Below are 14,854 nucleotides of genomic sequence, written 5' to 3' on the forward strand. Positions count from 1 at the left end.
GACCAGCCAAGTACGTACCTCCCACAACTTCTGATTCTCCAAAGTGCACAGACATGCTAGGAGTTACCTATGGCAAGTCTAGATACGGTGTGGTAATGCTTTTGAAGAGCCATGGCTTCCCCTCCGCAGATCAATAAACCAACCATAAAACATGTAGTCAGAACACGGACCAGTCACAGGCATATAAATGAACCAACACTGAGATGTACAGACAAATGACCTACCAGCCACAGACATTCGGCTAAAAGAAACTACACTCCTCTTCGAATTTGCTTAAGGGAAGAAGGCAATGCAAGGAAATCTCCAACTGACAGCAAATATCGATTTTGAAAAGGAAGGCCAAAATGAGGAAAGGGAAGGGTACAGAAGTGGCCAACGTTGAAAATCCTCACCGGATGACTAGGAGTCATATATACCTACTCAGAATGAGGAGAAATAAGTCTAAATTCCTATTAGTGAACACGGTTTTTCTCCCACATTTCCAATCCAGCTTCCTTGAGCCATGGGAACAGCATTTTAGCTGAAAGGAATACTGTCAGAAAATGGCAGACAGAACTCATAGACACAGAGAGTAGAATGGCAGTTGCCAGGGATTGAGGGGTGAGGGAAATGGGAAATTCTGATCAAAGAGTACAAACTTCCACTTGTAAGATGAATAAATTCTGAGGATCTAATGGACAGCTTGTTGACTACAGTTAATAATACTGTATTATACACTTGAAAATTGCTAAGAGTGTAGAGCTTAAATGTCCTCACCACAGAAAAGAAATGGTAATTGTGGAAGTGTTAACTAATAATCTGGCAGTAATTATTCTCCAGTATATAAGTGTATCAGATCAACATGTTGTACACCTTAATAAAGTTACATGTCAATTATATCTCACTGGAATATTTTTTTTTAATTTTTGAAAATATTTTCAGAAAAAAGAAAATGGTAGACAATCTATACTAATCATTTTTACAAACCAACAACTGGGAAATATGATCTGACAAGATGGTGCTGTTTCTAGTAATAAAAGGCAGCCTCATGGCAGCAGTCGGTACCAAAGTATTTGTGTGATTGGGATTGAGATTTTTCCAGAAAATTCTGGTGCACGGAATATACAATGCAAACCATAGATTTTTCTCCCCCCTGGAAATATTTTACTCTCATATCACTGGGGACATTCAAAAGCACAATGCAAAAGTGTAGTCCTCTAAGCTCCCTATTAGTCATTGCCATTCTCATGTAAATATGCTGAACCCTAAAGATTGTTAACCACCAAGAAAATTTCTCATAGTCATTCAGGAACATTTTTAGAAGCATACATCTCCCACTTGGCAACCATCCCTAAGGGCTTTAAACTCATAAGGGCTGAAGCTAATTCGGGACTTCAGTCAGGACTTCAGCTAAAGCTAAAATTAACTAACAGGCCTGTATCTTGAGGCAACTGGATTATAAAGAAAATTTTAAAATGCAAATAAATTGGAGTCAGACAGAACTCAATTACTTGAGTAAATCCTGAATTCTGTTCCTACTGCCTCTACAAAATGAATATTAAAGATGCCTAAAAATAAGAATTTTATTCACTTAAAAGGTCATAACACACTGGACAATCAAAAGTGTGTGTTTTGTTTGGTGACTTAAGATCCTAGTAGACTATGTATGTCAATTATCTAAAGTATCTAAAGTGGAAAATGAAATTTCCTTGAAATAAAGCAGAAACGAGGCTCAATCTATACAGAATTGTGAAGTAAGGAAAGAAGTTATCTCCTAGACATTCTTTATCACTCGAGTAGGCAAGTACTATGGGGCCTTATCTCTTTTCCCTCAAGTAATCAATGCCTACACATTGTTTTTACTTTTCAATTTTCCATCCTGTGTGTGTGTGCGTGTATGCTTCTGTCTGTGTGTGTTTTAGTTTGAAAATTGTGGTAGATTGGAAAAAAAAACAGCCACAAATTCTTTGTAGCTCTTCCTATCAAGAAATGTAGTCCATGGGTTTAGCCCTATGACTTGCTTATGCCAATGAGACATAAGCAAACATAACAGAAGAAGAATCTTTAAAAAGTGTTTGTGCATTGATCCTTCTCCTCTCTTGTTGCTTTTAGAACCCAACTTCCATGTGAAGAAGTCCAGACTGGTCGGCTGGATGATGGTGTGTGGCCCAGTTGCCCCACCACTCCAGCCAACTGCCAGCCACGTGAACAAGATCATCCAGGACCACCCAGTACCCAGCTAACTTGCCAAATGACCACAAAAGCATAAGTGAGTACACCCAACATCACATGGAGCAGAGAAGAGACAGCCCAGCTAAGCCCTGCCCAAATTATTAACAAAGGAATTATAAGCAATAAATGGTTGTATTAAGCCACTAAGTTTTGGAGTGGTTTGTTACACAGCAGTAACTAACTGATACAAAGGTTTAATTACCAGGGACAATACCTAACTTAAGGGATTAAAACCACAGACATAAACTTTTGGGCATCAGAGAACTGGAAGGAAAGATATTTTCAGGGGTGGTGAATAAAGGCGAGCCATCCCAAAATCATACCACCAGGCATTACATATTACTTAGTCCAGACGTACTTTCAGTTGGGCTTATCCAATCTAAAAGAAACACTTTTGCTAATAACCTGGGACACTCTGATCTGTACCATCCGAAACCATCTGGTAGAGGAAAAAAAATGAAACATGACCCTGGTGATTATCAACATATCATTTAGACTTCAGTCCAAACAGCTAAGGAGCTCTCTCGGCAACCCCATAAAGCCAAATGGGATTTAAATGGAGCAGTGAGGCACTGCATAAAGAAGCACTTGGTGACATGGGAAAGGACGTGCTGTTCTGCAAAATCAGTAAGTGCTTTGAGTTGACAATGTCCTGGAATAAAAAATAAATAAAATAAAGAGGTCATGTATCATTCCGCTTCAGAAAAACCTAAGAGCTCTGAATCTTCATTAAAACTGAAGCAATTTTGTAAAAGCACTCAGTACATGCAGCAACTTTCATTGTGTGCTTTCAAATTGAAAATTAATGGCTGCAATTTTAAAAATGGAAGACATGCCTTGTCCCCAGGTTTTTATACAAATCCAAACCAATGAAGAATTTAAAGTACGTTGAAGGCTAGGAGGGTAGGAAAAGTAGACCGTGCAGACAAATCTCCTTATTGGCTGTCTAACTGGGACTCAGGGTGTAGGTCACCAGCAGTCACAATCTATCTCAGACGTCACCTATAACAGCACATTGTCATACGGTTTCCATCGCTGGGGTTCTGAGGCCCAGGAGATGCTTCATCATTGACATGGCAGCAAATCATTGACACTGAGCAGTTTTGCGGGAAGCAGTGATACTGAATGGGCGGGACATCAGAGTTATCTCAAGGCAGAGAACTAAAAAAACAAGTCAAGTAGGAAGAGGAAAGAATATTTCAAGGGCTATCACCAGAGACAAGTGAAAAGAAACGGCATTAAAGGAGTCCATGACATACAATAATCAATGCAAGAGGCTTCCAGAGATTCAGATAGTAAGAAAAGAAGTCAAATTGCTCCTAGGCATTGGGGCCCCCAGAAGTGAGAAGTGCCCATCAAAAGAGTCTTCAGAAGCGGAAGGGAGATACATCTGTCATGTGGCTATGTCTGCATTTCTCATTTGAGTCATAGGAAGTTTCTTTAATTGGGTGCATCCAGCAGACACCCGGTCAAATGAAATCATAAGCATCAATTCTGAAGCAGCTGGAGTTGTGGCGAAACAAAAGCAGAAGAGGCCAACCTGCCTCCAAGCAGTTCAATGTCCTTGAAAGTCAGACCTGAGCTTCTCTAAGCTGGGAAGTGAAAAGAGCACTCACTGGACCACAACCACGGCCACTTGCAAACCTGGTTTTGAGGTGTCCCCTTAGAGACCCATGTCAGGAGCTGTGCTGAGATGAGTGGAGTCTAGAAGCTTCCCCTTGAGACTGGCTGAAATATAAGTGAGGTCCAGGTTCACACATAACTTAGGGGGCTACAACTGGGCTTCTAGCCTATTTGTCAAGAGCTTTACCGTCAGGCAAATTTGGGTTAAATGTGGGATTCTGTCACCTCCACTCTTGTTGTTTAGACCTTCAATGCCTCTGATTCCTCATCTTTAAGTCAAAGAACATAAATACTATAACCTGGGTTAAGTAAGAGAATATATTTATCAAGATTTTGGCACAGAGTCCACAGGTAAGAGAGGCAAAGCATGTCGAATTTCAGTTCTAAATTCCAGATTCGCAGACCTTCTCAGCAAGCTGAAAAATGTTAGCAATCGCATCATAATAATTTCCAACCACAAAACAAAATAAGAGTCGATCAATGGCTTAGTTACAAGATAGTTTTAAGTATCTGACCTCCATGGTCTTGAGCTTAATGAGAATTTCCTGAAATTCAGTGTTGGCAGTGTTTCAAACAGAGCCATCCTCAGGAATGGAGCTCTGATTAGTGATGTAAGCTGTTGACAGCTGACACGTCTGACTCTCATTCCAGGTAAGGTGATGTAAAATGATTTCCTCACAGACTATGCTCTTACCACCAGCAGGTAAATCTCACACCTTTTCAACAATAGTTCAGCCAAGAATGAGTTCTGAACGATTTAAATTTTAAGGGGAAGCTGGGAGCAGTGGGAGCAGAGGGAGCAGAAACCCCTTATAATTAAAGGCCAGTTCATTAACACTTTCATACATATGGATTAGCCATTTAACACAAGGTTAGAAAAGCAGCCTTGTGAATAGATTTTTAATGTCAGGAATCTCATAAAAATTCCATACGCTGTACCAGCAAATGCCCCTCCCTCATTACCACTGTCCTTCCTCCCCTGTATTAATCTCTCAGGTCACTAGCCTACACAAGGTGAATATCATAAATCCCCCCGAGTACCCCCCCAAATTATATTCAGAACAAAGTGGAGATGAAGGAAGGTCAGGGCGGCAGCGATGGACACCAGTAGGACAGGTCCCTCAGCGTCTGGCGGTCCGGCAAGTCTGACTCAGCTCCTCACCTGGCCCACGCTGCCACTCCCACCCTGGGCAGTGCCCTCTGCATCTCCTCTCCTCCCCTGCCACTAACTTCCATGGCACTGTCCTCTCCCAGTGACCGTCCCAACTCAGGGACACCTCCTCCAACCTCTTCTGTTGCTGCTTCCAGCTCCACCTCAATGCAAGAACACTCTCCTCAATTTCCCCATTTCTTTTCATACTCTCGCCCCATTTGTGCTAAGAGTTCCCTTGACATTCTCTAGCACCCACACACCAGGGTCTCAACCTCTTTACTTAGTTCTAGTCTCAAGTAACAACGATTTAATGGCACCTCTACTTGGTTGGCCTGCTGTACCCCAAAGCTTAGAAGGCTCCTCTTGGAGATTTCCTTATCTCTCTGAGTTACCCAAGTTACAGCCTTAGTGATACCTTTGACTCCCTTCTCACCTTTGTCCCCTACATTCAGCTGACAACCAAACTTTGATGATTGCACTCCACAAATAGATTTCAGGTCCATCCTTTTTTACCCCACTCCCACAAGTTCAAACCCTCACTTCCACTTGCCTGAGCTGCCTGAATAATCTCCTGTCTTACCATCTCTTCTTGACTGTAATGTCTAATTCTATCAGAATCATCTTTCCCAAACACAGATCAGTGCACTCACATCACTAATGCAAAAGAATTTTCGGCCCGCTACCCATTACTGCATCCAATGCATCTTATCCTATGGCCAATCGGATCTACTGTTCTCTGAACTTCCACTCAACCCTACCCCCACCTAGGACTTTCACACCCTAGCACCCTTCCCCCACATATAAATCTAAACAATATTTCAGCGTCTAACTCGTTGGAAATTCTGACTGAACTATTGTCAATACGAAAAATTTCAATCAATTGGAACCCCCAATATTTTGAGCATTTTAATCATCTAAGTCCTGTCAATGTCTTCCAACTGAAGGCCACTGGGACACACCTATAGCTGAACATGCTGGGTTTATTACAGCAAGGGAGAACACACACCATGGGAAATGCTGGGGTGTTAAGACTTACTGTTAGGATTTGAACTCTGGTTGGGTGATTTGGGGAGGACTCACTCTACAGTGGAGGCCATCAGAAAGCAGGAGCGATTCTATGCTCGAGTATCTCAATAAATCGTGTCTACAGGGAGGGCAGGCTACAAGACTAGAGCTGGAATTGGGAAAAACGCAGCTGGCACTCCATTTACTTGCAAGAGAAAGGGATGTTTGCTATTTTGTGGGTCGCATGGTGACCTTGTTTTTAGCTGTACTTTGACAAAATTATGAAATGGTCTGTCTGTCTCCTTTCATCATGGCCTATGAGTGACCGTGTTTGATGTCAGTGTTTTGTGGGGTTGTTTATGTCCTCGTGTCCAGCAGCAGACACCGTGGCCCAGCTGTGAGTGCCAGGCCGGCTCCTAACAACTCCAAGTCTAACAGGCTTCCAATGTCAGGGGCTTCTCTTCTCTTTCTCAGTCCCTAGTGTCATTGTGACATCGGCGTGGAGATCTAAACGCTGCGTAGGTAGAGTACAGATTATAAAGAGTCACTACAGCTGCAGCTAGGCAGACAGGATTCTAGTTGGCATCCCGGTGGTGAGGGCAGGTATCGTAGTTTGGAATATAACAAAGGAAGGGCATGAGAACAGGATTAGGATGTGGGGAGAGGAGACAGTATATTCCATACAAGTACAACTCTCAAGAAAAATGTGATATGAAGATCAGGACCCTCCTAGAGCATGTTAAACATCAGAACTGTCTTCATCCTAGTAAAGCTGATAAAGTTTTCTGGTTAATAAAAGATGAAAGTTGTCCACTGTACCTATCCAAGAATCTAAATGCAATTTGGCATTCGCTTGCAAGATAAATGTCTTCATTTCTTTGCAGGTTTATTTTTTTTTTCTTTATAGCTATTGAATTGCTATTATAATCCTGACCAGTAAGTCTTCTCTTAGATTCTGTTTCCAGTAGATACTATCAGAGCGCTGATATTGCCAAGTCTGAGTTTAACTGACGGAAGCAATGCTAGCTAGCTATGTCCTTTAGGCCACACAGACCAGAAATGCAGCCCATATGTAAGGCATAAGTGAAAAATTAGAAAAAAATACAAAATAAAAACAGTATCTGAAATTCTTACAAATATAATTTCCTTTTAAAAATATTTCATTTGGAAACAATCTAAACTTCCTTTCTTTTAAAGCCTGGATGAACTCATTGCGTCACCAGCCCTACAGTGGAGAAGAATCAGCACAGATACGTGGTTGCCAACCTGTCCCAGGTCTAATTGGTGACAATCGATGAGCATTCATGAAAATAAAAACTGGTATTTGTATTTCCACATAAAAACTCCTTTTAAATTCCTTTAATAGTAACGTAAGGCATGTTCTGGAATGGCAGGGTTCGTTCAATTGAACAAACAAGGTCAGGGTCATAACTCAAGTGTAATAGGCAGGGGCCAAGACCGGTGAACTCAGGCAGATCATCTCCCTTCCTACCAGGGATCTCTCCTAGCATTGGTCACCATCCAAACGGCATCTCCAGACACCACCATTTTTGAGAACACATGAAACACGTGGCTGTCACCTACAAGGGCACCGGTATGCCCTGGCCACTCCCCACACTGTGGTTCTGCCCCCCACAACGTTTGTGGGGCTCCATGTTCTCACACTCTCCATCCAATCTTCAGGAGATCTCAATTTGCAATTTTTTTTTGGAATACGTGTGGCCTATCACTTAACATTGTCACCGAAAGATAACGTTTCCAAACTTATTCAGTGCTGACATTTTATTATTTGATATTAAAATCCCATCAGAAATCTCTAGCCTAGTAAGCTAAAAATGAGATTTAAAAATAAAGCACCTGGCAGTCTGATGTGCAGTCACCCAAATGGCATTTTGTCAGCTGGGAACTAATTATCAACCTGACATGATTTCAATCTGCTCCCATTTTGTAAAGTGGGATCCGTTCGCTCTCTATCAGGATGATGCGTCTTGGCATTCTTCAGCCAGACACCCAATTTCACTCACTCTCATGAGATTCTTCTATTATGCAAACTAGTGGTAAAGCAATTACATGCTCCAAGAGATTAAGACTGGAAATTTCACATTCGTAGAATTGTCATTTTCACCTCTTAAAATGTAAATTCTTGCCAGATGTTAAGATGCCTTTTTTATTTCACACAATGTCACCTAATGATCTGAGGAAGCAACCCCTCTGAAAGCAATTTAATCCCAAGTTCGATGACAGAGCTCTGAGAGAACTCCAAGATTCTACTCCGAGAGACTGCCTAGAAAATGAAGGTATATATTTCTTCCAGCTTCTCAAGGCTACTTAGAGGCTGGACACTGGCTGTTACCAAGCTAAATGCTCCAAATGGACACGAATGAAGTTTGAACAGAGAACAGCAGGAGGGAAAAGTGAAACTTCAACAGAAGCTACTTCACCCCTCTGAGGCGGGAGGTAAAACCTCCATGGATGGAAAGAAAGGGGAATAGCTCTTAGTACTCCATGCCAGGCAACACCCTACACGCCTCCCAGGGAATGCTCTCACACACAACAGAAGGGCAGGGTCCACAACTTGTTCCAGGTCTGGTCTGTGATTCCAACCGCAGTTGAACTGACGAGCATCGAAGACATTATTCATGAAAATAAAAACTGAGGCCCAGAGATGTCCTGTCAAATTCCTACAGTGATAGTCACAAGTGGTGATCTCATAGGCAGTTTCCTTCTACCACCCTCGGCTACCTCTCCCAGTGTGGAAAGAGAAACCTCAGCAGAGTATCTTCTGGTGAGGACCAGGGAAGCCGCCTCACACATGTTGAAAACTTCTTTTGATATTACTAAAGAAAATTCCAATAATATTAAAGCATATTAAGCAACATTTATCTTTGAATAACTACATTCCATTTAAAGATTAAAAAAATAAACCAAGTGACTATAAGGAAAAATTCACTATGATGAAGACAGGAAGTCGGAGGAGAAAGGGAGGAGAAAATGAGGCTGCCTTCCAGTGGTGTGATACTTGCTTCTCCTTTCAGTGAGGCTGCACTGACATGCAGGAGACGGGTAACAAAGTATCGAGGAAGTTGCTGACAGATTGTGCTTCAGATGGCTGCCATGGGAGTTACCCATGTGTTAGGACACCCAGAGCAGAGCGCTGGGGGCAGCGTGCTCGCCAGTCATGACGTGAGACTTTGTTCTCCCAGCAGCTTGTTTAATTTGCAAACACAAGTGGTCTTAGTGCGCCAGGTTCCTGACAGCAAAGGGACAGCACTGTACGGCCTCCCTCCTCAGCATGGCCAGCTCCACGGCTGCAGTGCATGTGGAAGAAAATGGCCTCAAGACGGGTAAGCCAGTTCCATCTCCACCACGGCTCGAACAGGAGAGGACGGGTTAACCCAGAAAAGATTCCTTATGTCATACACACAGGTGGAGAAACTTCACCTCAAAGTATAAAAAACCCTAAACTGTTACCATGATAGTTAATTTCATGTGGTGTCAACTTGGCCAAGCCACAGTACCCAAATATTTGGTCACACGCTAGACTAGATATTGCTCTGAAGGTGTTTTCCAGATGAGAAAAATTTAACATTTAAATCAGTAGAGTCAGAGTAAAGCCATTACCCTCCAAAGTGTGGGTGCACTTCACCTACTCAGTTGAAGGCCTTAAGTACAAAGACTGAAGTTTCCCAAAGAAGGAATTTGGGAGCAAAACTAACATAGAAACCCTGCCTGAGTTTCCAGCCTGCCAGCTTGCACCACAGATTTTGAACTTACCAGTTCTCATTGCATCAGCCACTTCCTGACATAAATAAATATATATATAAAGTTTAAATGAAAAAGGCTTTCCAACACCCTTTCAATGCCTACCTGCATTTCCCACTAATTCCATATTTGATTCATGAGGATGAGATGTGCCCCTTGAACGTTCCGGGCAGTGGAACCACCTGGGTTGGAATCTGGGTTCCGCCCGCTACTGGGTGTGTGGCCACAGGCACTGAATAAACCTCAGTGCAAATCTGCCTTAACAATATCCACCTGGTAGGGAAGGCACTAAAAGCACCAGAGTTGTGAGTACCCAGCTCAAAAACCTAGAAAGATGAATGCTGACCAAACAGGTGGCTTTGGGCTGTTATCATTATACAAAAGTTACTAACGAGACACACTTCCTCCTAACCCCAAGGGGGACAGAGAGACACACAAGGATAATTCCTATAATGCTTTAAAGACCGGGCAAGTGACACTGTGGCTGACTGCTGGAACTCAGGGCAAGGAAGACTGATTCAGCCCCAGAAGGAGGAGTCTGCAGGTGGCACAGGGCTCTGGCGAGCAGGCATCGATGAGCCCGGCACTGCCTGAGCGGAACCAGAAGTCAAGCAAAACCAGGGAACTGGCTGATGGGTCAGTGACTCGTGTGGGGAGTATTCTAAAGAACAAGCTCGTGCAAGGACGGTTCCGCGGACAGAGTGGGAAGGAGAGAAAAGAAAGAGCTGCCCACAGGCAAGCTTTCCAGACCACACCAGGAAAGGTTGTACAAACAGAAAGTTTGTACAAAGTTTGTACAGATACAAAAAACTTTGGCTAGTAACCGCTCTGTCAAACACACACACACACACACACACACACCAGTGAAATGCAGAAGCAATTTGGAAAATAATTGACGGAGCTTTTGAACATTTCTACAGGGAGTCACAGGTCCTATAACACTGTGTGCAGAGTAAGAGTAATTTTAATAGATGATAAAATTCTGAATGGATTGCATTCTGCTTTGTCTGTGCATTAAAATGGAAAAACACATTCCATTAACCTAAGAACACAGTATCACAGATATGCAATATAGGCAAAGCTGTAGAATGGCCTTTAGTAAACTGTTAAAAAATAATTAAGCTGTTATAAGAGTAGGCCTGTTTTTCAATTTTCTTCATTTTGCTTACTTGTATTTTCTTATTTTTCTACAATGACTGTGAATTGCTCATGAAAAGGGGAAAGGGCATTTTCAAAACCCTGCCAAGAGAAAGTCTAAGGAGAAAGTGTGTCATCAACTAGAAGCCACTTACATGTACAAGTAAACACATTTTGCAGGCCAACAAGGGCTCAGATACAGAAGAAGAGTGAGAAGTCTGTGTGCCTGGGGATGAAAGGATGTGCGGTAGAGGTGGGTACCAACCTGGCTCACAGAGGCACTTGTAGCTGGTACCCACGCTGCGGCAGCTGCCGTGAGCGCAGGGGCTCAGTGCGCAGAAGTCCACCAGCTGGGCACAGGTGGGCCCTGTGAAGCCGGCACTGCAACTGCAGCTGAAGCGCACGCCGTCCGCGTAGCAGGTCCCATTGTTCTGGCACGGCGATGAGGCACATGGGTCCATCTTTTCTTCACAAGCGGATCCGAAGTATCCTGCCAGGAAACACAGACAGAGGGGGAGAGGTAAGAACATTAAACTGTGTTTACATGTCAGTATTAAACTGGGTCCGCAGTTTTTTACTTCGTTGTGAATTGATTAGCCAGCTAATTCATTAGTAGGTTCCAAATACAGACAACCCAACTAGGTAGGTAAGGTTTTCTCAGTTTTGGTAACCAGGGGATTAAAACATTAAGTCCTGTGCTTCCGTTTTTCTTAATATAAAATATATGATGAAATGTACATACAGGGACATAACTATATTTATATGCATAAATGTGTACGTGTGTGTGTCTGAGTACAGGATAGAAAGATGTCAAAAATAAATTAATGGTGATTCCCTTCAGGAAGGTAGGACTGGGGTCAGTGAAAGGCTTTCACCTTTTATTTTATGCATATTGCAGGGTTTAGATATGCCTTACTTTGCTTCAATAGATATAGATATAATCCTGAATTTAAGAAATTAAGCCCCTATAAAATAGTAAGCAATAAAACATCTTTCTCCCACCCTTATTCCTTTGTCCGCCATTCTTTTGTCCATCTCTAGAAGCAGCCACTGTTGGCAGTTTCCTGAACATACTCCTATACTTTTTTAAGCTGGTTATTATAATAGATAACCAACTGTGGTATTATCCATACAATAGGATACTATTTGGCAATGAAAATGAACCAAGTTCTGACACATGCCACGACATAAAGGAACTTTAAAACGTGATGCTAAGTGAAAGAAGCCAGGTACAAAACAAAACATATTGTGTAAGTACATTTACAAGAAATGCCCAGAAAAAGCAAATCTATAGATATAGAAAGTAAATTAGTGGTAGCCTGGGGCTGGAGTGGGAGGAAGGATTGACTTCAAATGGCCATGACGAGTCTTTTGGGGTTGATTTAATGTGATGATTGCACAATTCTGTAGATTTACTAAAATGCATTGAACTGTACTTTTAAAATGAATGAAATTTATGATTTGTAAATTATACCTCAATAAAGGTTTAAAATTTTTAATTTTAAATGTGTTTATTGCATAGGTAATTTTTATTTTGTTTTGTATGTGTGTTTTAGTATTTCCCGATTAAAAAAATAATACATACGTATATATGTGGCTCTGTGAGTCCATGTAGGTGTTTAACAATGCTCTGGGTAAAATCTATTCTTATTTTAATATTTGCAGAGCAGGTTGAAAATTAAACGAAGATTATTCAAAATTTAGAAACAAAAGTTAAATAATTTTACCCAACTACAGTTTTTATTCTGATGACCTATTTCATTGTTCTTAATATATTTAAGTTTGTATTAACCCATCTTCACACAGAACTCCTAGAAATACTGGCAGTTTTTGTTGCTATTGTTAAGGACAGAGTGAGGATAGAAAACAAACAAAAATAGTTCCCAGACTTATCTATCTGAAGCATCATCCATAAATTGGCATAATCAACTTGGTATTTTTCTGTACAGAAATAGAAAATTTTTAAAAATACAATGCTACTCAACATTTTATAAAGTTTCTGGTAGTTTTTAAATTTTAGAAATCATACTGAAAATGTACCACACAATCTGTTTTAATAACACTTAAATTTTCCAAAAAGTCCCTTCACAGCCTGGAGTGGACTATAATTCTATCCTTCTTGAGATGTATTCCATTTCACTCTGATTGAAAATGAGATACTTAAACATACCTTATTACCATATGACAAACTCAGCGACCCAGGAAAGTCCTGACCTCTCTAATCTTCTACTGCCTCACCCCGAAAACAAGGCTGAAATTATTTTCTTCAAAAAGTTGTTGTGAATTCTAAAAAGATATACACCACAATTCCTAAAACAGCTCCCAATCCAATGCCGAATGAATGAATGAATGAATGAATGAATGAATGAATGAATGAATGAAATAAAAATGGTAATAGTAACAGAAACAGCTGACATCCACTGGGGGCTGATGTGCTCCAGATGGTTCTAGGCCTTGATTTGCATTATTTCCTTTAAACTCACTGTAATTGTATGATGTAAGGACTATTAGTGGCCTTACATTACAGATGAGAAAATGGAGACACAGAAATATGAAGTCACCTGTTCAAGTCTACCTAGTTAATAGATAGCACAGCTGGGACACAAAACCCAACCTCTTACTGCATAGAAGCATCTAGTACACTGAATAGAAGTGAATACGGGATCAATGAAGATGTCATGATGTGTAAACATAACCAGCACTTATGTTTCTATTGTTTGAATCTTAGTGAAAGACAAAATAGGAGAGTTGCCAATCAAGCCAAAATAAAAGGAAAACCAAACGTTAGCCAGGCAATCACTCTAGATTCATGTTAATATACTCAGTTACAAATATTAATAATCCCCATATAATGTTCCAAAGAGAAAGGAAGATGGATAAAAATGCAAGATGTGCAGGGGCATGACTTTGGGCAGAGCCGATATTCCAATAAAACCAAGAGGAGTGTGTGCAGTGAACATAAATGAGGGTACTGGCCAGAGGCCAGATCATGAAAGATCTTATATGCCACACTAAGGAGCTCACATTTCATTCTGAGGCTGCTGGATAGCACCTACTTGTCATCTTTCTAATATCCCTAATTGTAAGAAATGTGGAAAATGAATTAGAGGAGGGTGACACTGGAAGCAAGAAACCAGGTCTTTACTAGAGTAACTGAGGTGAGAAGTTAAGGGGACCAATTTGTAGCAGTAGGGATAAAGAATGTGAGACAGATTGGTCAATAATTTTACAAGTAACACTGTCAGTCAGGGACCAATTGGATGGGGGAGGAATAAAAAGGAGGAAAAAACCTAGGGACACAATGCAACAGGAGTCAAAAATTCAAATGCCAAAAGGAGTCAGGCAGGTAATGCTGATGAGGGAAGTCGCCCAATTATAAGACAACAGGGAGTGGAAGTGACTATGGCACTGTGCTCCTTCCAAAGGGTTTGGCTGCCACTCACCTGCAGCCAACTGCCGCCATTTGGAATGTGGGGCCAGTTACCAGATCTTCTGAATTTTCAAGAAATATCTGAAATCCTGATTCTTGTTTGAACCCTTCCTATTCTAAAATGTTGATAAATCATTTCTCTGGAAAATAAAATATATCTGTCGGCCCTGAATATGTGGCTTCTTACTATGACATAATGTAAAGTGCAGACTTTGGATCCAAAGGGAATTGGTTTTGAATATCTCTGCCCACTAAACTGTGGGACCTTAGGAAAGTACTTCCTCCCCCTGATCGCTTTCTGCACTCACTAAATGGGGATAGTAATGCCTACACATATGGTTTTTATAAAGCTTAAATGTGAAAGTCCATGGCAAGCATTTGGCACAGTGACTGGCAAATAGTTAAGTGCTCAATAAGAAACAGCTATGTGATTCCCAGGTTTCCAGATTTGGGGTACAATGTGGATGGTGTTGTTGCCAATTGCAATGGAAAATACTAGAGCAGATTCCCAGGGGAAGATTATGAGTTCAGCT

At 41.3% G+C, this 14,854-nt stretch overlaps 1 protein-coding gene across 1 annotated transcript in view; it reads right to left on the reverse strand.

The window, feature by feature from the left end:
- The window catches only part of DNER (delta/notch like EGF repeat containing), a 274,119-nt gene that overhangs the window by 50,724 nt on the left and 208,541 nt on the right, over positions 1–14,854 (reverse strand). The window contains exon 8 of the mRNA XM_081051089.1: positions 11,157–11,381. Within this exon, the coding sequence (XP_080907215.1) occupies positions 11,157–11,381 (225 nt within the window). The remainder of the gene's footprint in view (positions 1–11,156; positions 11,382–14,854) is intronic.

Source organism: Rhinolophus hipposideros, assembly GCF_964194185.1.
Source record: "Rhinolophus hipposideros genome assembly, chromosome: 6".
Classification (NCBI taxonomy): Eukaryota; Metazoa; Chordata; class Mammalia; order Chiroptera; family Rhinolophidae; genus Rhinolophus; species Rhinolophus hipposideros.